The 25,664-nt window shown below is 49.5% G+C and overlaps 1 protein-coding gene across 1 annotated transcript in view; it reads right to left on the bottom strand.

Moving 5' to 3' along the window:
• Positions 1–12,319: 12,319 nt before the first annotated feature.
• The window catches only part of SLC16A2 (solute carrier family 16 member 2), a 37,802-nt gene continuing 24,457 nt past the window's right edge, over positions 12,320–25,664 (bottom strand). The window contains exons 2-6 of the mRNA XM_054289945.1: positions 20,547–20,691; positions 16,200–16,662; positions 15,647–15,790; positions 14,444–14,672; positions 12,320–13,255 (exon numbers count right to left, since the gene is read on the bottom strand). Of these exons, the coding sequence (XP_054145920.1) occupies positions 13,035–13,255; positions 14,444–14,672; positions 15,647–15,790; positions 16,200–16,662; positions 20,547–20,691 (1,202 nt within the window). The 3' untranslated portion in view covers positions 12,320–13,034. The remainder of the gene's footprint in view (positions 13,256–14,443; positions 14,673–15,646; positions 15,791–16,199; positions 16,663–20,546; positions 20,692–25,664) is intronic.

Below are 25,664 nucleotides of genomic sequence, written 5' to 3'. Positions count from 1 at the left end.
CAGTTTTGGGTGCCAGGGCAGGGGCTCAGTGCCACAGTTGGGCTGATGCTCCTCAGCACTGCCAGCAATGCTCTTCTCCAGCAAGGAGAAGGTGTGGGCTGCTCCAGGGATGCAGGGAGTTGGGATTCTGCTCCAGCTTCACTCTCCCGAGGGAGAGCTCCTGGATAAAGGGGATTTTTCTCATTCATGCTTCTTGCTCTTAGAGAGTTCAGTTCAGTCTGAAACTGGATGTTTAACACAGGTGTAGCTTTGATTTCAGTGACTATTCATGAGTGACTCCCACATTGTGTGTGTCAGGAGCTCTTCGCCTGGTAGCTGTCTCCAACCCCTCATCTCCCTGTAGGATCTTCTTCAGTTTGGGTAACCCTGGATTTGTAGGATCTCCTTCAGTTTGGGTAACCCTGGATTTGTTCCTCAAAAACTCTCAATCAACCCCAGAACTGCTTAAAGAGCCCAAGCCAGCCTTGGCGCTTGTGTGTGGCTGACTTCATCCCTCTGTTTATTTTCTTTAATATATTTGAGGTCTTTGTCCTGACCTGTAAAACTTTATATAACCTTGTTCCTCCCTCTTGGTGCTTAAACTCTGTAACCTTTTACGTTGTCTTACTCCTCCCTTCAGGATATATTTCCATGGCACATCCAGACCTCTCAGGGGAATATGTTTGGCTGCTTTGCTGGTCCTGCTGCTGGCTGGGAGGAGAAAGGTTGTGTTTGGTGACCTTGTGCATCCCAGAGCAGGAATAGCCATCCTTTTGGGACTTCTCCTTTTTCTGTGGGATGGAATGTTTGGAAAGAGAAGGGGGGAGAGTAGCACAGGCTAGCTGCTCCTCCTTGCCCTTCCCAGCTATTTCAGATGTGATTGAACCTGTTCTGGGACTTTTACCACAATAAATCTAAACTCAGCCGTGTTGTGGCTCCCTAAACTCTTACAACAAATCTATATAGGGAAAATTAACCCTAGTTTTCAGTCTTAGACTGGCTGGGCATTGTCTGTGACACTAATGAGATGCTGCTGCCACATGCTCCAGCTGTGCCCCTGAGTAAATCCCCTGCTCAGCCGAGCATGTGAAAACCCAGGCGTCAGGTTCCCTCAACAGTGATTACTTCATCCCACATTTGTGGAGAGTTCCTTGAGCTCTGGCTCCCTGCACCAGCAGGTTCTGGGATTCCAGAGAAAAGGGCTGCAAGGAGGTGCCCTGGTGCTGGTGCTGGGGATGCTGGGCTGCAGCACATTCCCTGTGACCCTGCACAGCAAGGGGGGAGCCAGCCAGGCTCCTGGTGTCCAGCAGGGAGGGCTTCACACTGCTTTCATTTCTCAGCATGCATTTAATTTCTCAGGATGCATGTGCAGAATGGGATCTCTCCAGGCTGAAAGTTTGAGGCCAGTGGGTTTCAGCTTTTCTTCTTGTTTGTTGTAGAAAATGCCGTGAAGGGCAAAGTGCCTGGTTTGGTTTCTTGGCTTTAATATTTCTTTGCTCTTTCCTTTCACAGCATTGAAACAGCTCTGGCGCCTCTCCAGACCCAAACCCCAGGGTTTGCCCTGTGTCTGCAGAGCCAGACCTTGGCTGGCCAGTGGGTTTGGAGGTACCAGAGGGTTTATAGGGGTAAAATCTTGAAATAATTTCATTTCAGGAGCCCATAAGGTATCTCTGCAGAGCAGGGATTTGTGGAATGGAGATGGGACCAGTGTGTGCCTGCCCTGAGCATCATTCACTGCTCACCCTGCAGGTGAAGGGCTGGAAAAGATGCAGTGGAAGAAACAGGGTAATCTCTCTGGGTACTGCTAAACTAAACTAAATAAATTCTAAATAAACTTGGAAATGACTCAGCCTTTGCTGCTGGCACCTTTGGGATGGTTGTATGTTAATTTGTAAAGATGCACCTAAATAAACTGAAATATTTATGGGATGGAAGAGAGGGGAAAATGCCCTGAGAGCCACTTGCTGCCAGTGCTGGTTGCCCATCTTCTCTAAAAGTGTGACATGGCCAGGAGGGAAAAGTGAGGGTGGAAAAGATGGAAAGGGATGAAGGACAGAGGATGGGAAGGGAATTAAACTCAAGGAAAACTAAAGGGTGAACAAAAAAGCCTTTTGAACTGTGCTGGTCAGAGTGGGATTAAACATCAACACAGGTGGAAGAAGAGAATGGGTGGGAGCCAAGCCATGGAGAGATGCTGGTGGCTGTGGGGATGCAGAGCAGGTCCAGGAGCACATTCTGGGCACAGCCTGGGTCTGTGGGGCTGAACAGGAGGGCAGCAGGAGCTGCTGGGGCTGTGTGGGGTCAGCCAGGTGAGCACTGAACAGGTTATGAAAATCTGTTAATAAATATAAATAAAATATAAAATTATATAATACAAACATATAAATAAAATAGAAAACATTTTATGTTATTATTTTTAATTATTATAATTTATATTTATCATTGCTTTATAAGTATTAATATATTTATATACAAAATATTAAAATATATATTATATAAGTAAAATATAATTTTTTATTATTTTATAATTATTTAAATAATTTAAAATAATTCTTTTATAATTATTTACCATTCTTAATCATATTCATTATTAATTTATTATTAATAATGTATTATATATAAAATATATATAAATATATGTATATATAATATATACACGTATATTTATATGTTCTTATATAATACATTATATATAAATATTAAAGATTTATGCATTATATTTAAAATATAAACAATAGATAATATAGAAAATAAATATAATGTGAACAATATAAACAAAAATATATTAAATATAAACAATATATAGAATATAAAATATTTTACTTATGTTATGTAATAATTATTTATAATTATTATTTATATTTATTATTACTTTATTATAATAAATATAAATATATTTTATAGATATTGATATAGATATATGTATGTATGTATGTATGTATGTATGTATGTATAAAAATATATAAGTAAACTATAAAATATAAACACCAAATCACGATGCTGGGTGGGACAGGAGCAGCTGGAGCCTGCCAGGGCAGCAGGGGAGACACAGGGCTGGGAGAGGATTTCTGCACCACCCTGCCCAAAATCCCAGACCCTGCTCATGGGTGGGGGCACAATATTTCAATAATATTGAAAATATTATTTTCAAATATAAAACTTCTTTTAAAATATTAAATCTTATTTTAAAATAATATTTTTAAGAATAATAGTTATGACTAAAAACTTTGGATTAAAAACTAATTAAACTATTTAGTAATTTAATTTTTTGAAGGTTTTTTTTAGAATAGATTTTTTTTAATATAGTAACCTTTTTTTTTAAAGATTTGAAAGTGGATATAGATATAGATATAGATATAGATATAGATATAGATAAATATGAGTTTGGATTTGGACACAAAGTGTGAAGGTGGAGGAAGTGTAGTTGAATGAGAGATTGATTACTTAGTATGAAATTTAAAGAAAGAGGTTCATGTTCTATTCGAATTTTTTCTTGGAGTATTTTGTAATTATAATTGAAGAAAGTTATAAGATTAGTAGTTTGGATAAAAGAAATGCATAAGTAGTTAGGAAATTAAAAGTAGGATTTTGAAGAGATACGTGTTTTGTATAAAGAGATGGTAAAACATATGAGAGTTGGTTGCAATGCTTTGTGATTTGAAAGGGGCCTGGGGGTGCTTGGTGCACAGTGGCTGACCATGAGCCAGCAGAGTGCCCTGGGGGCCAGGATGGCCAAAGGCTCCTGGCCTGGATCAGGAATGGTGTGGCCAGCAGGAGCAGGGAGGTCACTGTGCCCCTGTCCCTGGCACTGTGAGGGCACACCCTGAGTGCTGTGCCCAGCTCAGGCCCCTCAGCTTGGGAAGGACCTTGGGACACTGAGCACATCCAGAGAGAGGGGCTGGGAGCACAAACCCTGAGAGGAGCCCCTGGGGAACTGGGGGTGCTCAGCCTGCAGAAAAGGAGACTCAGGGGTGCCCCCATCACTGCACAGCTCCTGAAAGGGGCCTGTGCTCAGCTGGGGCTGGGCTCTGTCTGCAGGAACTGACACAACCAGAGCACACAGCCTGAGCTGTGCCAAGGGAAATACAGGTTGGATATTAGGAAAAAGATTTTTACAAAAAAGGTGATAAAGTTCTGGACGCATTTGGTCCCATTCCCATCCTGGTCCTGTTCCCGTTCCCAATCTCATCCACCACTGGAGGTGGTGCAGTCCCCATCCCTGGGTGTGTTTAACAAGGCCTGGATGTGGCACTGGGTGCCAGGGTTTGGGTGAGGGGTTGGGGCTGGGGTGGACTCGATGGTCTTGAAGGTCACTTCCAACCTGGGGATTCTGTGAATTCTTTAATGCTAATGTTGGTTGCTGATGCTCTGGAGCCAGTACCAGGTCCGGCCCATCCCATCCCATCCCATCCCATCCCATCCCATCCCATCCCATCCCATCCCATCCCATGCCAGCCCAGCCCATGCCAGCCCAGCCCACGCCAGCCCAGCCCAGCCCTGCCTGCGGCTGAGCAGCCTCAGGAAGGGAAATTTCCCCAATTTCTGCTCCTTTGAATAACGACAGCCAAGCAACAGCTCTAGGAAAGATTTGCATTTCAACGCGGGGATGATTTAAAAAGATCTGCCACTCCTCAGTGCATCCTTCGAGTCCTTCAAAGGCTCTTGCAAATGGGGGCTTTGCCTTTTTCTTTCCTTTTTTAAATTTTTTTTTCCCTGAAGGATTATAATATTTAAGTCCTGCAAAAAGAAAAAAGATGGAAAAGAAGACAATGAAGAAAGCAAACCCAGAGCCTGCAGGAAGAAGAGCAGTGGCCAGACACAGCAGTGCCCAGCTTGTGTGCACACTGCACATCCATAAATAGATATATTTGTACCTGAACCTATGTGCAAACTTAAAAAATCAATAGATAGATAGATGCTGTTTGCACATATTGGTCTAAATCACATTTAATTTAAAACTATTAAATTAATACAAAACATTGACATGTGGCTCATATTCGATCTAGAAAACATACTTGTCATTATGTATATTTAATATGTAAAACACACATGTGTTCTGTAGTACAAATAGCAGCCATTACATCTAATTAACTTGGTTTAATCCATGATATTTCAATGTTAATGTACAAATAGATATCTAAATACTGAACCACTGAGTCATAGTAATGAAAACACCCTTGTATTTTGTTGTGGTCTGGTTTGGCTTTTTCTCATTCGCAGCCTTTTTGTAGAAAAACTCAGGGTTTTGTCTGATGCAAAATGCTCCCCCCCCATTTTTTCCTGTAAATTAGGAGAGATGCAGCAGCCTGGCAGAGCAGGAGGAGGTGGCTGGTGCTGCCTGCCCTGAGAGGGGATTTCCAGGGCCCCATGCACAAACACACCTTTGGAGATGCACACATATATATATAAATATATATACACGCATGCGTATGTATTTATATTTATTTCTATGGAGTTTGTGGGGATGGGCTGTGATGAGCTGCTGTTTCTGGAGGTGCTGGAGCAGCAGGACAGGGTGTCCCCTCCATCAATCACCTCTCTGAGTGTCCCCATGGAGGCACTGCCCACTTTTACCCCAGCACCCTCCCCAACTTTCCAGCCATCCCAAGAAGATAATTTTGATACCAAGCTAAAATTGCCACTTTTTCTGGGAAGGGCTTTGCTTCCCCCTCTCAGGAATGGGATGCAGCTTTCCCTCTCCTTGCTCTGTCCCTGCATGCACAGCACAGAGTCCTCTGAGGAGCTCACTGCTGAACTCTCATTCCCTTTTCATTCCCTTTGAATCTCTGTTTACCATCTCTTATCTCCTGATGGGGTTTTTTTTAAACACTATTTGCAGTAAATATCCCCAACTTGAAAAAGAGTTGAGGTGCACATTAAAAAAAAAAAAAAAAAAAAAAAAAAAGCCTGAGTTATATAAAATTAATGCATGTGTCAGCTTTCATCTAATGGCAATTAAAGCACCTCATACAAACAACTCATTAATAGAAAAGCCTGGATGAAAGCTGTGTTTTCAGTGTCTCACAGCCTCTGTAACCTCACTCATGAATTATCACCCCTGATATTTCCCAACCTTCCCATATCTTCTCTTATTAACAAAAATTATTAATTCTCTTGTGACCAGGAGGAACCTGGAAGGCCTCATCGTGCTCCTCACCCACTGCCAAGTGGAAGAAATAAAATTAATGACATTAAAAGCAGCCCTGGTGCTGTGGCTGTGTGAGAGCCCCAGGGAGTGAGGAGGCTGCAGCCCCTGGAGATGCTGGGGGGTAAAATCCAGACCCAGAGCTGCCCCCAGGGGAATGGGGAACATCCAGGAGGCTCCCAGCTCATCCTGGGCACCCTCTGGGCACACAGAGGTTCTCAGGGTGGAATTTAAAATCATTTTTTACTTCTAAATGCCCCAATGGATGAGGACCATCCACTTCCAGCAGTCACCCTCGACCAGCTCATGGGAACATCTCTCCCTTTGGGTTCCAGCACCTCGGCTCAGCCTTTCCTCAAGGTGCAAAACATTTAATAAAAATAATTCCCAGGATAAAATTTGCCTCTCCAGCCCCTCTGGAGAGTTGGCAGCATCTGGAACCATGACCAGCCATGAGGAGAGACCTGGCAGAACACAGGAACAAATCCCTTTTCTTTTTAAACTGGTTTATTCTACACAAATCTTTTAAACAACATTCATAAAACATTAATTACAAACATGTGCTAATATGGGGTAGGTTTCTTTCTTTTTATTTTTTTTATTCCAACAATCAGAAATTCACATTTTGAAAGGATAGGCATACTTTTAAGAGACACATTCACTTTACTTCCAGATACAAAATTTTGAGGGATTATATAAATCACTTACAAGGAGCGGATGTCAAAAAAAAAAACAAAAAGAAAAGAACAAAGTAATAATTTTAAGCGTCAGGATCTGATTTCAGCATTGAATTGGGCAGCTGCTTTTGGACCACTGGCTCTGCTGCTCTGCCCAGGGTGCCCAGCAGGCCTGGGCACCTCCCAGCACCAATTTCAGAGCCACACACAGCTCCTGCTGCTCCAGGGCCTGGAGCACAGCAGAATAAAACAGGATTGCAAAGCTACCAACGGTGCTGCAGCCTTTTATTGAGTCTTTCTAATGTGTACAGACACAGAGAGGGTGCTTCCCACCCCAGAAACCCATGGGCAGACTGTTTTCCATCAACAACGGAGCAAAAATGCCAGCTGTGACAGGGCCTGGCTTTGGAATCTGCTGAGCAGGGCGATGGCAGCAAGCTTGGAGGTCCTGCTTCAAAAACAATTACCCAAAAGGGCCAAAATTCAAGCCTCCACCCCGGTGCTCTCATGTGGAGCCAGCTCCAAAATCCACCCATCCGAAAGCAAATATTTGGCTTCATGCTGCTGGATCCCAGGGCAGGGGAGGGGGAGCAGGGTAATTTCCTAATTGCCCTCAGTCTCCCCAGAACAATCCTGCCTCTGGCTCTAACGGGTTTAGGTGGCTGAAACAGGATCTGCTGGGAAAGTTCAGGCCTGGGGAAGCCGAGTTCTTTCCCAAAGAATTGGGTTGGACACGCTTGGCAGCCAAATCCAGCTGGGCTCAGGCAGCTTGGCCAGGGCCCACCTGAGGGGCAGCATCACCTCAGTGCAGCAACTGCTCCAGTAAACAACTCATCTCACACACCATGATAAAAACCTACAGAAAGGACAGAAAAAGAGCTGAATTCCTTGGTGGAACAGCCCCCAATTCTTGTCTCGAAAGCTACAGGAGGGGCTGCACTTGCGGGGTGGGCTGGGCTGGGGTGGATGCAGGGAGAGCCTTGGGGAGTAGGGTACAAAAAGAGGAGAAATTTTTGAGCTACAAAGCCTCCTCCAGAGACACATTTTGCAGAAAACAGGAGGGATTTTGTGTCCTTGCTCTTGGCTGGGAAGGTGGATCCCAGCCCTGCACCTGTAGGGTTTCATCACCAAGGGGAAGAGGGGATGCGGGGACGCTCGCAGGGTCTGGCCTTGAGGGGAGCACTGAGGGCAGGCAAAATATTTGCAAAAATAAAAGTACAAAGCCCTCCACAGGGGCTGTGCCAGTGGTCCCACCAAAGGCCAGTGATAACCTCCTTGTCACCAGGGCTTAAATCCACAGAGAGGCTGTGCCAGCAGATAAAGGACCTGGAGCAATGGCACGGGCTCACCCCTGGAGACCAAAGTCCTTTCAGAGCTCCATCCACCTCTGTGTCTGCTTTCCTGCCACGGGCTCTCAAAAAGAAAGGAAACAGCTTTATTTTGGTTTGTTACTTGCCCATGGAGCCCCTCTCTGTGCCAGTTCCTTGCCTGGCGTTACTCAGATTTAAGGAGCACTTGTCAGCCACATCATTGTCCGCAAAGGTTACAAGGGTGCTTGGAAGCACCCAAAAGAGCTCAGGTCCACGTTTGGTGGCACAAAGGTGGAGGGAAGGAACTGCTCCGCTTGCCTTGGCTTTCAAAGTCATTTCAGTTTTCTGCTTCCAGCTGGAAAAGGAGAAGCAGACTCTGCCAGCTTGGAAATAATTGAAGCTAAAATAATCAAAGCGACCCCCAAAAAAACTGTGGGGTGCAGGAGCACACAAAAAGCAGGAATGGTTTGCAGTGAAGAATGGAGAGACAGCAAAAGTCTCAGCTGGATCTGTCCCCCTGCATCCAGAGGATTTGATCCGAGTTCCCCTTTACCCAGGTGAGGATTACGTGGCCACTTTTACATGCAAGTGTCAGCCAGGGTTCAAGGCCAGAGGAGGTGAGATCCTCAGCACCAAATCTGGCTGCCCAGAGCACACTGCTCCTGGCACCCACGTACCAAAGAGGGCCTCTGCTGCCATGCAGAGCATTCCCAGGGCACTGCCAGGGAAGGGAGGGCAGCAATGTCCTTGCCCAGCTGCTGGCCACCACCCTGCTGGCTCCTCCAGGCACATCAGCCCAGGGGTGATGAAGCTCCTTGAGTGGCAGCCCCAAAGCACCACCATGGTGGGAGGCAGAGCCAAAACCTCCTGAAATTGGGGGTCTCAGAACCCCACGGTACCACAACAGACCTGCCAAAGCCCTCTGCTTGGCTGGTAATTAGGATGTGGCCTTCCCACAGCTCCCACAGCAGAGAAATGTTAGGAAACCTCAACCCCAGCTGGAGAGAGGCCAGAATTTGATAAATTTAAGCTCTGTGACTTCGAAACTTGTGTTTGCCTGGCTGCAGGACCTCAGGGCAGTGCAAGCTGCAGTGAAGCAGCTCCTGCATATTATTCCAAAACTGAAAAAAGCACTAAGCCATGAATCATGGCACTTCCCAGACAGCTCCCAAAGCCCTCCTACCCTTCCCATCACAAACACAACCATCCTGGGAGCCCTTCCAGCCCAGCTGTCCCCTTCCATCCCCCAGCCAGAGGCAGAGGAGTTAAACCCGATGCCTCACTCTGCAGTAGAACAATAATAAAAGAAAAAATAAAAAAAAAAAAAAAGAAAAGAAAAAAGAAAAGACAACAAGTTGGTTTTGAACACCCTTAAGGTAAAGATTTAAGAGGCAGCCCCAGCCCAGCCCCGAGCAGGCGCTGCTGGGACATGTCCTGGGCTCCCTGCACACTTACATAAGGCTCTGCACCCTGCAAACAGCCCAGCCAGGGCTGCAGAGGGGCCCTGCCCTCCCTTCCTCCCCTTTTCCACCCAAGGGGCTCAGCCCACTCCCCTTCCCTTCCCAGCTCCCAGAGCTGGCTGAGCCTGAGTGCTGGGCTCCCCCTTTTCTTCCCTTCCCTTGCCAGAGCAGGGAGAAGGGCAGGAATCACAGCTTGGCACTCCAGGGAAGGGAGAAGTTTGGGGTTTTAGTCAGAAAACTGAGTACAAGGCAGCCCCAAAGGGATGGGGATGTGCTGGGCTAGGACAGGATGACCCTGATGGAGCAGGGGGAGCTTTGGGATGAAGGTTTTGCAGCAGTTAGGGACCCATTGGCATCACAACCAGACCACCAGAGGCTGAGCAGATGTTTTGAGAGCAGGGCAGCCCCTCCCAGCTCACAATCCCACCTCTCACATGCAGAAAATCCTGCAAACTGCCTGGTGTTCAAAAGGGCCAACGAGACCCTCAGCAGCAGCAACCTGACAAACAAGCCCCAAATACTCCCTGCATGTTGACACTGCTCCAACCTTTGCCCTTCCCATTCCCATCTGTGTTTGCTGATGAGGAGACCTTTCATGGCTGTTGTCCAAACCTGCAGAATTTGTCCTTGTGTCCACCAAGGGCAGGATTGTGACCAGAGTGTGGTTTTGGGAGGCTGGTACCAGACAGGGGTCTGGGATAGGATGAGGGGTGGCTTCCTCTGACCCAGAGGGGTGGCCAAGAAAGCCCCTCATCACTCCAGATCTCCTAGAGGGTCAATAATAAAAGCCATGGGGAAAGATCAAATGTAGGAAGGGCAGATGTGGGTACCAGCACCCCTCCAGGCCTGACAGAGCTGCTCTGATGCCACTGCAGGGCTTAGCACCCCTTGCACTGAGTGCAGGCTCCTCCCGGGGCCTTTGCAGGCATATGGGGCTGTTAAGGCAAGTGGAATTCTGTAGAAATTTGGGATTTAAACCATAAATCACCTTAGGAGCCAGGGAGGCTTTCCCACACAAAGTCTGGGTGCAGCCTCTCCCTCAGCCCAGATGAGGTTTGGAGACAGCTTTGCTCATGCTCTGCTTGCTCTGAAGAAGCTACTTCTGGAATTTAAGCCTCTCATAATCTCTCCTTTGGGGGGCATTAAGGTCCAAAGTATGATTTAATGAGCTTCATCAAATTCCAATGTGAATTAATGCTCCAAAACTCACAGAAGGAGTTACAATGAGGAGCTTTTTATTTCCTTCAGCTGTTAGAGGGCTTTGAAGCTGCCCCACTTCCAAGGCTCCCACCCAAAAAGCCCCAGATTAATGCCCTGCCCTAGGCTAAGTCTGGCAGATCCCAGGTGGAACCGGGGTTAGGTGGTTCAAGCCTTGCCTCCTCCTGCAGCTTCATCTGCCTCCCATGGCTCCCAAAACTCAGTGATGGCTCAGCAGAGCCACAGCAGAGGATGCAACATAGGCCATGAAGGGTGAGAACAGTCATGGAAAAGTGTATCCAAGGAAGAGACAAGTAGACATCTCATTTTATATCATAAACAGACACATCACAACACACCAGGTAATTTTCCAGCTCGTACGGGGACAGAAGGGCCACGAGACCACAAGACCTTACAAAGCATCAGCCAACAGGGGTTAAAAACAGGGCCAGAGGGACATGCAGGGTCCTGAGCCTATTATGTACAAAAATCCCACTGCTGCCTGTGGGAGGGGCCTCCACTGAGCCCAAATTTCCACAGCAAAGACTTGTCCTGGTGCTACAAACCCCCACGCTCGCCCGGAGACCAAGGGATGATTCCCACGACACACGTCCCTCTTCAGACATCTGAGATTTTACTGTCAGGTGAACAAAATGAAAACTTGATGAAGGATGGGTTTGCAGTCAGGATGAATGTGAATTTTGTTTCTTGCTCTCTCCCAGGAAAAGGTACCCCAGTCCCAGCTGGCTCCTTGTTCACACAGGGACCCACCAGGGCAGGAGAACTTCCCTTCTCGCTCATTAGCCAAGCTCATTAGCAATCCCTGGAGATGATCATAGAATCATGGAATGGTTTGGGTCAGAATGGACCTTAAAGCTCATCTCATTCCAGCCCCTTGCCATGGGCAGGGACACCTTCCACTGCCCCAGGTTTCTCCCAGCCCTGCCCAGCCTGGCCTGGAGCACTTCCAGAGACGGGGCAGTCACAGCTTCTCTGGGCAATTTGAATTTCTACGATTTTCTGTGGGCAGTGATGGATTCCTGCCCGAGCTGGGGATGAGCTCTGCTGCCACTCAGTGTGGTGGGCACCCACTGGCTGTGTGATTTCCTTGCACTCTCTCCCTCTCCCCCCAGATCAGCACTGACCCTGCACCAACTCAGTGACAACACACGGGCTACGAGTTAAACGCTACTGGGGCTGTCAAGCCCTTTGGAAAACTGGGATTCCCCACCAATACTGACTCGTGCTTATTGCTGCATATACACAACTGGCCCCCAAAAACAGCACAGGCACCCCATGCCCTGAGCCAGCAGCATCCCCACACCTGTGGGTGCCCCTGAGCCCAGCAGGGAATCCACCTCCCAACGTGGAGCTGCTCCATGACACAGGGGCTCTGTCCCAACCCTGTGCTCCCCAAAGCCACCAAAGTGCCCTTTTTGATGGTGATCCCATGGATTTGGCCCCACAGAGCCGGGCACTGAGGGCTGTGCAAGGAGCTGCCCCTCTCTTTTGCAGCTCAAAAGCCCAATCATTAATTGCTGGGTGGGAAAATGGCCAAGGGACCTGCTGGTCTCATCCACGCGTTTTTAAGGCATATTTTGCAGGAAGGGTGTGCTCCCGTGTGACTCCGAGGGCTGGAGCCAGCTGAGCTCCCTGTCATCCCAGCTGCAGCTCCCTGGGGGTGTGGGAGAGCAGCGGGAAAGGAGGAAAGAGGAAGATGAAAGCGGGACTCGCTGACATTTATTTGGTTTTTGTGCATCAGACTAAAGCAGCGCTTCCTCCTTCGGATCTCTGGCTCCAAAACAGCCCCAGGTGCTGGACGGCATGGGGGCTGTCTCACTTGGATGTGACACCCGAGTGACACTGGAGGAGGAGGAGGATGGACAGCTGCAAGGTTCAACAAGTTCCATCCGTGGCCTGCTTGGAAAAGGCATTTATTAGCTGTAAACCTCTGTCGTGATGTATAGAAAACCGGGAGAGGAGCGGGAGCTCGATCAAGTTTGAATCCTGGTGAGAGTTCTCCTTACAAAAACGGTTAGGGGGGAAAAAAACAAAAGGTGGCTTTGAAATCAAAACTGTCCCAAAAAAAAAAAAAAAAAAAGAACATTTCTGCTGGTTAAAAGCCTTTAACTAGAAGAAATGTTTGTGTTTTCTCCTTTACAAACATAGTGCATCTGCGATCACTGGGAATTTCGGTCCGTCTGGGAAAGGGCCTGTGCTGGGGCTATGGAGAGGCTGCTGGTGTCCTGGAGAGCCAGGAGTGGTGTCACATGTGTGCCTCGGAGGCTGGGCAGCCTGGCAGCAGCTCCCCGTTCACCACGGCCTCCGACACCAGCATCTTGTCTTTGCCAGAATCCAGGCGCTGCTTCTTCAGCATCCTCTGGTGGACCAGCGGCACCACGGAGAGCACCAGACCGCCGATGATGGGTGGCACCCCCGCAAAGTAAAAGGCCGCGTCGTAATTCCCAAAATAATCGTTGAGGTATCCTGGAAGAGAAGAGAGGTGACGTTAGAGCCTAATGAGCTCATTAGTCTAACGACCTGCTTGTTCCCTCCTTCGAGTGCAGCTTGCGTCACCCACCAGATCTGGGGAGATTTGGGTTGTTAAAATAATCTTTTTTTTCCGTTTGCATTTCTTGGAGTTTTTACGCCCTGGATTAAGGGATGTGTGCAGCCAACACTGTGTACCAAGGGAGTGGAGAAGGAAAGCCTCAGCCGTCCTTCCTGTTTCTCCACAACAGGACACAACTGTCCACATCCCAGACAATCCCAAATGCAAGCCGAGACGTGTTAAACCCAATACCTCTTCCCAGAGGCTTGCCAGCCAGGAGGCAATGGGAAAGTGGGCAGGGGCTGTTCCTCTGCTGATTGTCTCTGTTTGGAAGCCCTGCCCTGATGGATGTTTTATCTCCATCTGTGAAATAATCACTGCCAGTTACAAACAATAGCCAAGCCTTTAAAACCCAACCAGGTTCTATATTTGTCTGGCAAGTTCCAACACAGCCAGGCATCCTTGGAGAATAACACATGGCCATTGATCAGAGCTGGAAAATCCCTCCTATGTTGATGCTTCCCTGGGGATTAGGCTGATGCAAAGGGCCCCTTCACTCAGCAAGCCTCACTCAGGGAGTCCTCCCAGTGAGGGTCTGTGAGCCCCATGTTCCATCCCGAGGGCGTCAGAGTGAACTTTGCTGCCGGAAGGGAAGCAGAGAGATCGGAGGTGCTTATCCAGCTTTGGCTTAGTGCTGCTGATGCAGAGGTCCTGCTGCCCAGGGGCAGCTCTGGCAAAGCCCTGGCTGTTAAGGACGTTGGGGTTATTGCTGTGCTGGAACACAGACCCAGGCCTTGTGAAGGCTCAGGTGTCTCCATCTCTAACTTCAATTCCATCTAAAAGGACTCCTAGAAAATTATTATCTGCCAGTTTTTAGCTCAGCTGCAAGCAGAAATCACTTAATGTGACCTTGGCTCACTGTTCCCACAATGACCATCTTTCATTAGCCTTAAGAGAAGCCCTGAGATTCCACCCCCATTCCTCAACCTCCAGGTGACCTGATAAACCAGAAAACTCAAACCAGCGTTTCTGCCCTCACACCAAAACACCACCAGGGTGAAAGCTGCCACCACCACGTCCCTCCCACCCGCTGGGTCCTGGTGCAGCCCCGTGGTGTCACCCACCTGCAATGGGCGTGCCTGCAGTCATGGGCACGGCCATCAGCCCCATGAGGTACCCTATGGCCTGGGACGCCTGCATGGGCCCCACCAGCTCGAAGGCAATGGGGGCCATGATGGTGGTGAAGAAGCCATCACAGAGGCCAAGGAAGAGGCAGATGACAATGACGCCCTCGAAGCCTCGGCACTGGGGGATCATCATGCACAGGAGGCCCAACAGCATGAAGGACGCAACCTGGGGGAAGAAAGTGGGCATGAGGGAGGGGATGGGCAGCAGGAAGAGTCATGGTGATGGCACTGAACAGGTCAATGTCACTGCTCCCTCCCCTGGACCCAGCAACGCCATCCAGCCACTGCTCCTGTCTCAGAGAGGCCCTTAAGAATAACCTTTTAAGAAGGGTTAAGAAGGATTAACTGCTGGATTAGCTGCTAGATTTCAGCAGTTTGTTCTTCAAAAACCACAAGGAGGTTAAAGGGTGTCAGTAGTTTGGGAAGAGTGGCTACCATGGAGTTTGATTGCTGAACAGACACCGATCCCTGGGGTCAAGTGTGTAACTCCTCTTACACATTTCTGTCAATTTTCTTCCCTCACAGCAGACAACGATTGTGGTTAAAGGCTTTGTGAGTGACAGTTATTAAGCAGAGCATGGACACCAATGTAGAGATACCATCCCTGCCCCACCATGGTTGGCCAGCATCTCCATGGAGGGCTGGACACACCATACTTGTAGGTAAATCACACTGTACCTATAGGTAAGTCACACTGTACCTGCAGGTAAATCACATTGTACCTGCAGGTAAATCATACTGCACCAGCAGGTAAATCACACTGTACCTGTAGGTAAATCACATTGTACCTGCACGTAAATCATACTGCACCTGCAGGTAAATCACATCATACCTGCAGGTAAATCACACTGTAACTGTAGGTAAATCACACTCTACCTGCAGGTAAATCACATTGTACCTGCAGGTAAATCACATCGTACCTGCAGGTAAATCACATCATACCTGCAGGTAAATCACACTGTACCTGTAGGTAAATTACACCATACCTGCAGGTAAATCACACTGTACCTGCAAGTAAATCACACCATACCTGCAGGTAAATCACACTGCACCTGCAGGTAAATCACACTGTACCTGCAGGTAAATCACACTGCACCTGCAGGTAAATCACACCATACCTGCAGGTAAATCACACCATACCTGCAGGTAAATCTTCTTCAGCCCAGGAATGCAGTCGCCAATGCGGCCCGAAACCAAGCGCCCCAGCCCCGACATGGCCCCGAGGCAAACCAGGAGGATCCAGTCCTTTTTGGTTTCCTGAAATCGTTTCTCCACATATTTGACCTAGGATGGAGGGAAGGACACAAGAACATGAAGCAGCAGTACATTGATCCCTCTCATTTCCCCAAATGGATGGGATTTCCTGCAGAGGGCTCAAGGATTTGGGTTGGTTGTGTGACCCTCATGTCCACACTGACCTTCACCCTCCACCCATCCCAAACCCAGCAGGTCTTTCCTCTCCTGCTCCTGTGCTGGTCCTTAGGAGTGCTGGGAAGTAACCCTGGCCTACCCTGGCACAGAGAGGGCACTCAAAACCATATCCATCACTATTTCTGTTTACTGCATGTGCAGCAGTTTGGCTTCGAGGCTTTTGGTGCCTCTGCCCCTACTGCCCATCCCCACCTTCCCATCTCCTCCTCACTCTAGGGAACGGGCACCTCCCTCCTCTTCCAGCCCCAGCCAGGGCTCTCACCAGGTTCATGTAAGGTACGAGGTATCCCAGGACAGCAGTAGCGATCCCAAAGGCCCAAATCCTATAGGTCTTTCTCCGGAAAACCCTCAGGTTGAAATACTTGCGGGTCTGGGCCCAGCACTGCTGCCTCATGCTCCGGCTGCCCAGCTTGTCGTGCCCGTCGTGCTGAGAGTCACAAGAAGGCGTCAGGATGGGCCGGTAGGTCATGGACAAGAAGATCTGGATGAGCATTAAGGCACTGAGTACTTGGAAAGTGTGTGCCAGCCCAATGGCACCCCCGACCATCTTGAGGAAGAAGGGGAGCGGCACGGAGATGAGGCAGCTGCCCCCGGCCACGATGCCGTTGGCCAGGCCCAGGCGGCGCTTGAAGTAGTGGCCGAGGATGACCAGCGAGGGCTGGAAGGCGAAGGAGCTGCCACAGCCAAAGAGGATCCCATATGTGAAATAACGGACCTCCAGGGACCTGGAAGAACACACATGGGAGTGAGGGTGTGAGGCAGGGGTGAGGGAGCCTCCTCCTCCTCCCCCACGGTGCTGCACAGGCCCGGGTGTCACACGCCGCAGGTACTGCACAGACAGGCTGGCCTCGAGGAGCTTATCCCCCACCAAAACCAGGATAATCCTCACCTAACAGCTGGCACATGAAATCTGCAGCAAAATGAAGTGGGGCTGGGAAGTGCTTTCTGCCACCAGGAGAAGGCAGCAGCCAACCTGGCCTCCTTGGGAAGCTGACCTTACTTCAATGGTTATTCAATTACAGCAAACAAGATTTTCTAAGGTAGGGATGGTGGGATATTTTTAGCTAGGATTCCTTTTAATTTTTCCACTGAAAGGACTAACTGAAAACATTCTCCACCCAGTGTTTGGAAGCAGAAGGCACCAACCCTGCTGGTTATTAGGCACGCAGGAAGGAAATGTGGTGTTTCTGCCCAGGCTCCAGGCTGGTTAATTAAGTTCTTCTTCTTTAAGCTCCTCTGGGAGCTTTAATTAGACATTTAATAGATCTCATTTGTACCTTACATTGGTGGCTGCACTAAAGAGGGAGTGAAGTGGCTGCTCTACAGAGCAGATGGAGAGTGATGAAAGCTCTTGGAAGGAGCTGCCTCCCAATTTCCAGCCCAATTTTCCCAACAGAGGCAGCTGACAAAGGAGCCTGGATTTAGGCAGTACAAACAACCTGTTGTGTTTCTCTCCAGATTAAGGAATTTTTTTTCTTCATTCCCATGCAATCCATCCAGCTGCAAAGATCTGCCATGGGATATTGCCTGGGGGGAAAGTGTGAGGAAAACCTTTGGGCAGCTCAGGGTGTTGTACAAGCAGGGTCTGTGCTCCAACCCTCGGAGCAAGACTGAGTGCTGCTCCCAAAGCAAGTGAGGAGACAGCAGCCCAGATTTCCCAGAGCAGCTGGGAGTTGGGAAAACCTTTACAAGCACATCATGCCTTCCATTACACGCTCATCCCTCCAGCCTGCCAAGCAGAAAGCAGAACACGGTTGCCGTGCCTGACGACACCGAGACAAATGACTGTCATGAAAGGCAATTTCCATCCACTCCAGAGCAAAACCACATCAGAAGCCCCCTCTGTGGGAGCCAGGCAAGCAGCTGGGCCTGGTGGGCCGTACCCAACCTCCCACGCACCAGCCCTGGCCTGGTCACTGCAGCGCTGGTGCCGCAGCTCAGCTGACACATCGGGTTAGTGGAGACAAATGCCGCAGCTCCCATCTGCTCCCCACTGATGCTCAGACAGCCCTGCAAGAGCTGGGGCTCCTTTCAACCATGCTTCTTGAAGAGCCAGGGTTTCCCAGCCTGCTTACTGGGAATTAGCCAGCAGCTGTCCTGTGGGAAGGGCGGCATCATCCCCTCGGATTGTGAGGTTGACAATGGATAATTGTTTCTCCTGGGACAAGGAGGTGTCCCTCCATCAGCTTCCTTTTGCTTCCAGCTCTCAGTGGGGACAGCCATGGTTTATCCTTGCTAGCAGAAGTTTTGGGGGATTCCTCTGTGCAGGAGTAACCAGGCAGGAATTGTGGAGGGGAAGGAGAAGCAGATGAAAAGGGACACAACCCTCCCTACAGAGCACTTAGTGCAGAGGAGGAGGGCTGGGAGGGCACTGGGGGCATATGAAGACAGACCTGCTGAGCTGGCCATCATCTCCCATTCCTCATGCTCAATCAACTCCCTTAAACTGGAGGGAAGCTAAAGCCTTAACTGGGATTTCTCTTTTTTTGAGAGCACACAAGGTCTCTGGTGGCTTGAGCTGGTTCTGAGCGCAGGAGACACCTCAGAGCTAGGCAGCAGAGAAGAAAAGCCTCGCATTGACCCCATCCAGCCTTCCCCAGAGCTTTGCTTTTCAGCATATTTGGTTTCTTTAGTGGTTTCCTTACAAAATTCCCAATATTTTGAGACAAGAGTGGTTTCCTTACAAAATTCCCAATATTTTGAGACAAGAGGCACTGAGCCGGGTGCGGGGGTCTTGCCACACAGTCTTGGTGGCTCAGGGTGTTTCTGGAGCGGCTCAGTGCAGTGCTGGGAACTGCTGCTCCTCCTTTTTTGGACAAAAAAACCCTGTTTTAGACATGGAGATAAAGTGGGGGTGAGCCTTGATCCAGCTCTGCCTGAGCCCACCAAAGCCAGGCTGTGTCCCTCTGCACCAGTGCTTGTATCACAGGGGAATGATCTCCAGCTGTGGTGGAGTTACTTGGCAGGAGGGACCAAAAAAAAAGCTTCTCCATTGTTCAGGGAGAGCTGGAGCCACAAGCCCTGAGTTTCAGGAGCAGCCTTCACCACCCGGGTGGAGCAGTGCCAAATCCCACAGGCTCCCTGCTCTGCCCCGGCTCCGCGCTCTGCTCTGCCCTCGCAGCTCCCCTCTCTCTGCCCCAGCTGCAAAGGGGCTCCTTTCTCCCTTAAAGGCAGCCAGAGGAATGTGCTCCGAGAGTGAGAGGCAGGAAATGGGGATTTCAGTCCTGGAGCTCTCCTGGAAAAGATTTTCCTCTCTGCCTGTACTGTTTGATTTTAGGTTTTTGGGTTTTTTTGAAGCCTAACACAACAAGCCCCTGGCAGCGGTGTGGTCCCACGAGCCTTTCTTCTTTGCACAAACATTTTACAATAGAGTCCAAACATTTTACAAAAAAGTCCAAGCTTTGCTGAATGGAAGGAAAGCAGGATTCCATGGGAAGCTCCTGTGATCTGCATGCCAGGGCACAGCTTCCCCCAGGACCCACTGTACCTTTTGCCATCATCTCTGGAAACACAAAGGGTGGCACTGAGGAGGAAGCTGCACATGCTGCTATCCAAGATGGTTTTAGAAACCCAAAAATCCCATCTGCAACTGGCCACAGTCCTGGGGGGTTTACCTGGGGATCAGAACTGATCCCTATTCCCAACATGATGGGGGATCCAACAGATGAGAAGTTGGGGATCCAGAGAAACAGGGCTGGGACGAGCACAAGGGTCTCACTGAGCAGGAGGAGCACAGCATGGGCAAGTAGCCCTCTGGAAAACTGGTGTGTATTTGCTTTAAAAACCCTCTCCTTGAAGCATTTTAATTAAAACAATATTGATTTTAACTGAAATCCAACCCAAAGCAATGTTTTTATTCAGAAAAAGTGGGGCAAATGCTGCTTTGGAGGTGTCTCCATGGAGCCTCTGAGACTGTGTTTACTAAGTGTCACATAAATTACCCCAGAGGTGACCTCTTTTTGCTCCCACAACGATGCCAACCCCGATTTCTGGGCTGGAAAGACACACAGGGTACACCTGCCATTGGTCAGTGCCTGCCAGCAGAAATTCATGGCTTGGGATCAGGCATGGAAAACAAGGAGCAGCAGTGCCCTGTGCTGCCACAGACACACGAGCCAGGGCAGGAACACCACAAACTGCTCCAAACCCTGTCTGCCTTCCCCTCCCTGTCTGCCCTGCACAGAAACTCCCTCTTAGGTGTAATCCACCAAATATTATTTTAAGCATTAATTTACTTTCAGCACCAAATGTGAAAATGGTTGCAAAGGTTGAACAGTTTTCTCTGTGAGTGCCTCTCTGGAGCTGCCCGTGAGAGGCACACCAACCTCTGCTGCTGTTTTAAAGATCAAATGAGGGACCTGAGTGCTGAAATCCCAAAAAATACAATTCCTTGCTTGGGTAAAATTTATTCTGTTTTTACCTAAGGACACAAGGTTCAATTTGGAGGAGAACAGGCATGGGCTGTAGGGATACCAGGACATCTCTGATGCGGATGGGCCCCACCTGCTTTGCCCCCAGAGGCAGCAGCAATGTGTTGGCAGGGGGATTGCAGGGGACAGGGAGGAAGAGGAGCTCTCCAAGGAGCTGGGTGTGCCCCCCACAGCCTTACTTGGTGAAGGAGCTGGACAGGAGCCCGATGAAGGCGATGGTGGCGCCCATGGCCGCCGTGGTCCTGCAGCCGATGCGGTCGGTGAAGATGCTGACGATGGGAGAGCAGAAAAAAATCATCCCCATGGCCAGGGAGCCGACCCATGCTGGGGAGAGAGAGGAGAAAGGTGATGATCAGGGTGGGACACCCAACAGGGGCAGGGGGAATCAACCAGGGACCAAGCACAGCTTTGGAGGTTTCTTGGCAGAGAGGCAGCTCCATCACACAGTTAATTAGTGCTGTTAATTAACAGTGCAACTCATGAATGACACAGAGACCTGGTGGCACCTGGATGGGGCACGATGATGGAGTACGGACAGGTTTTCCTTGCATTCTTCTCTGCTGGGTTCTGTGTCCCAGGGAAGGCACCAAGTTTCAATGCTCTTCCCAAACAGCCTTGGCTGCACATGGGAGGATGCCCCACTGACAGCACTTCCATCAGGAAACTCCACAGCCAAAAGCCCCCTGAGCTCCTCCAAGCCCTTTTGCTCCTCAGCTTTGGCTGGGGAGAGGTTCCTGCCCTGAGCTAGAGCCCTGCATTGCCAGGAGCACACCACCCACCCTCCCTCACTCCCCAGAGTCAGCACCCCTCACCTTCCCCTCTCCCCACAGCCAGTGAGGATCCCTCATTGCAGCTGAGCTGATGGAGACACATGCTTATCCCAGGTTAAATTCCACCCCTGACCTTGCCAGGCAATGCCCAAGTGGGACCATCATGCCCTGTCTCCTTCCAGCCCACTCTGGAGAAAACCACTGTCTGTCTGTCTTTTTTTCCCCAGAAATGTTAATTATTCACAGATTTATTTCTTTGTTTCAGCCCATCACAGAATTGTTAAGGTTAGAAAAGCCTTTTAAGATCCTCAAGTCCAACCATTCCCCCAGCACGGCCAAGCCCAGCACTAACCCATGTTCCCAAGTGCCACATCCACAAGGTTTTTAATTCCCTTAGGGGCAATGATTCCATCTCTGCCCTGAGCAGCCTGTGCCAGTGCATGACCAGCCATTTAGTGAAGAAATTTTTCCTAATATCAAACCTTAACCTCTCCTGGCAAACTTGAGGCCATTTCCTCTTGTCTACCGTCTTCTCCCTGCCCTCCACCTTCTCCTTTTAATGGTTTATATTTTGGGGAGGAAATGCTGGATTTCAAGAAAAGCAATGTGGTAAGGAAAAGAATTTCAGTTCTAACAGCTCTGAGGAGAAGGAAGAGGTCCCCAGGGTGGTGTGTGGGGCAGAGGGGGATGGACAGAGGGACAAGGGGCTCCCAGCCCTACCTGGCACCAAAGTGGGGGGACCTCCTGGAGCATCTCCAAGCTCCAGGTGCTGGCTCTGGTTTGCCAAGCACAGCCCCAGGACATGTGGTCCTTTTACCTTTTTTTATCCCTTTTTTAGGTTTGTGTTGGGCTTTTTTTTTGCACCCAAGCCAAGGGCTCTGCAAACCTTTTCATCACATCCCTGCATAAAAACACTCTCATGATCCTTCCAGAGCCGTGAGATCCTCAAAAAATAGCCAGGTCCCTATTAAAAGCAAATCCCAGCTATAGAACAGCCTCTCCAACCTCTGCCTTTCACAAAAGGACCACACAAAGAAGCCCTCCCCAGGCTGGGGAAGAGCTGACCCTTCCAAATTAATTATAAGTTCACAAGTACCCAATTTACTTCATAAATCTTCCTTAATAAATGCAGAGTGGAGCAATAAAATGAAAAGCAAGGGCTGAGCAGGAGCCTCGTGGGGCTGGCCGAGCTCTCATCCCAACTGCAGGCAAAAAGAAGGGAGAGGGGAAGGGAGAAGGGAAGGGAGAGGACCCCCCTGTGCAGCTGATTTCCTTGGCTACAAACACAAGGCACAGTGTAACCAAAGTCCCTCTAATAGGATTAGGTGGCACCGATCCAAAGAGCCGTCCAAAGCAGCTCTGAGAGGGGGTGAGGGGTGGGAGCCATGCCAGGATGGGAAAGGCTCCTTAAATTGGATAATATACTTCCAGAAATGTTCCTTCTACTCCAGCCAAGGCAGTAAAACGTTAGATGGCCCCGTCATGTTTGAAGTTTGTTATTTTTGGAAATTACTTTAAGAAACGCGGAAATAAAAGCATAAAGCGGAGTATTAAATTTAAAGGGCCAGATTCGGATCTTAATAACCTGGGGATTTACATGCAAATAGGCAGGATCAATCTCTGGCCCCAAAAATGCACACTCACCTGCAGAGATCAAAGCAAACCCAGGGCAGGAGGCTCAGCAAACGGGCGCTTAAAAAGCTCCTCCAGCTCTGGGTTTGTAAAAAGGAGATATCTCTCAATTAAAATTGGTAAACACACCAAAAAAAAAAAAAAAAGAAAGAAAGAAAAAGAAAGAGTCCCGTGGCAAATTGCTCTACCTTAGAGAAAGGGCTTACCACAAGCAATGAATAAAAATAGGCTTGGGGAAGAACATCCAGTTAAAATTAGTAAGAACAATAGCTTCACTTCCAGAGCGGGGTTTTGTCTTCCCAGCGCTTCCCAGCGAAGCCCCGGGAAGCCGGGAGGGCTGGGCCGGCTCCAGCGCTGGGAGGAAACCTCGGCAAAACCCGGGGGCAGCACAAAACCGCCTCGGTGCCGGCTCCCATCCCGCCAGGATTCACACCAAAACAGAGCGGGGGCACAATGAAAATATTTTGGACAATGAAAACTTTGCAGAACATTAACCTTCCTAGAAGAGAGATAGAGATGAAATGGAGGAGGAAATGGGCAAGTGTGATGAAAGTTCGTGCAAGTGAAAGATGTCGGAAGGGTGGGGAAGAATCTTAAGTGGGAAGAGATGATGGAGGGGCCTTAGCTGGACTTTTCTTGTATAGCCATGGACAGAACCATGTTTCCTGTGACACAGAGACTGCATCCAGGGGGAGGCAGTGGCTCAGAGCCAAGAGGGTTCAGTGTTGAGACCCCTCGGCCCCAGGGGGTGAAATTTGGGGGGCACAGGTGTCCCGAAGGTGAGACTGTGCTCTTTTTGGAACGGGACAAAGCATCCTTAAAAGGAAAACCCTAGAAGCAGCTCTGGTCCATGTGCAGTGGTGAGAGCACTGGACATGGAAGGAAGAGGTCACGATGGCAGATGCTGTCCGGGCGGTGCAACGAGTGACAGGAAACACACCAGGTTTTGATGGCGTTTCCTGGGAAACCCTATGGCACAAGAAGGACTCCTCTCCTCTTGATGAACTGAGAATTGATTATCTAAAGGGTGGTGATGGACCACCCTTTCAGACCACCTAGACCAGATTTCCCCCTGTTTTATCCCCAGTGATCTCCTTTCACCTGGGCTGGGGCAAAGATGGAGGGAGGTGATGGCAGAAAAGCACAGGTTGGGAAAGAAATGGAGCTCAGGTGAAGCCCAGCCTCAAAAGCACCCCTTTGGGCACAGTCCTTGGATCAATTCCAGGGAAAGAAGGGTTTATTTTGAGCAGTCTGGGGTGTTGGTTTCTCCTGGGCTTTGCTGGATGTGAAGGGCAGAGGCAGCCGTTCCTCCAGTGGAAACAGGCAGGGCTCAGCACCTTCCCTCCCACAGCTTCTCCAACGCTGCAGAAGTTACCTCTTGGTTTAAAGCCACAGTGGAAAAAAGGGGGGGAATTTCTACTCCTGATTTCCAGAGGGTTTGCATGGGGTGGTTAATTCCCAGCCTGGCCACACCTCCCACCTTCTGTGGCTGATAAGCTGGGTGAGATATGGAAACACACAGACAAGCCCCCACATGAGGCACAGAGGCTTATCAAGCACATCCTAAAAGAAGCTATGGAGAGAATCCAGCTGAGGATGGGGCTGGAAGGAGCTCAGGAGCTGCCAGAACTTTGACAGGGATCGGGTTAAGACTTGATTGTGTTTTAGGGTGCTGTGAGTCCAACCAGCCCCAGCTGAAGGGGCTGGGTTTGGAGCTGGGTGCCATGGGGGAGCCTGGCTGGTGACAGGGGTGTCCTGACAGAAACAGCTTAACAGGTGACATGCAAGAGATGTCTTGACAGAAACACAAAATGCTTCAGAAACCATATTTCTAGATTAAAAAATAAAACAAAACCAAAAAAAGGCATGAAAACACTCTGCTTTTGGTGAGGGGAAATGCACATGACTTCTGATTTGGGGGTTGCTGATATGAAAGGTGATTCGAGGTGTGTTGTCCCTCCCTGACAGCCACCTCTCTTCTGACCCTGTTTGGCACTGAGAGTTACATCAAACCCAGACCTACCCATCCCACCCTGCTCCCACCACAGTCCCTCCTGAAGGGACTGAAGAAGCTGAGGAGCCAGGATTCCTCCAGAGCACACACCCTGCTCCAGGGGGCTCGGTCACAGCACCAGCCCCAGATGCCACCCCAGCCCAAGCCACTACAGAGCTGGTGGAACCTTCCTGGTGGTCCTAGGGATGCTCTGGGCTAGGAGAAGAGCTCAGTGTGGGGCTGGTGCTGCTTTGCTGGAGCAGAGTTGTTGACCAAGGAGAACATTCCACCAGCAGCTCTCGCACATAGGAGAAAGCTCCAGCTAAAGCTCTACAGATTCTTCCTTCCCATCTTGACATAACAAAGGCAGCCAAGCTGGTGGCCCATGGCTGATCCAAAGCCATGGGGCCTTCCACATGGACAGGGAATGCAGTGGTTGAAGTTCTGCAAGGGGAACAGTGATTCAGTGGTCTAAGAGATCACAGAATCATAAAATCAGAAGGGTTGGGGTTGGAAGGAACCTTAAAGATCACCGAGTTCTACCCCCTGCCATGGGTAGAAGGGCACCTTCCACTATCCCAGGGTGCTCCAAGTCCCATCTAAGCTGGCCTTGGACACTTCCATCTGTTGCAATAGCATGGCCAGGATGATCCATCCCCCCCCAACATCACCCACCCTGGGTTCAGGACAGAGGCAAAACAGGTGAGGTGACCCATTTGCCCACCAACCCATTTGCCAGCCATCCCAAGAGCACCAAGCTGTGCCCATCCATACTGCAGGAGGGACCAGGAACGCTTTGGTCACCTTCTCCTCCTCCTGCCAGTGGGTGACAAAGCTCCTGGGGACCCTGAGGCAGAGGAGGGGTTGGGGGGCTCATGTCCCCCTGCAGTGGGGCTGGCGAT

Source organism: Melozone crissalis, unplaced genomic scaffold (assembly GCF_028551555.1).
Source record: "Melozone crissalis strain CALT ecotype California unplaced genomic scaffold, PUWL_Pcris_2 ptg000068l_1, whole genome shotgun sequence".
Taxonomy (NCBI): Eukaryota; Metazoa; Chordata; class Aves; order Passeriformes; family Passerellidae; genus Melozone; species Melozone crissalis.
This window is presented reverse-complemented; position numbering and strand designations above follow the sequence as displayed.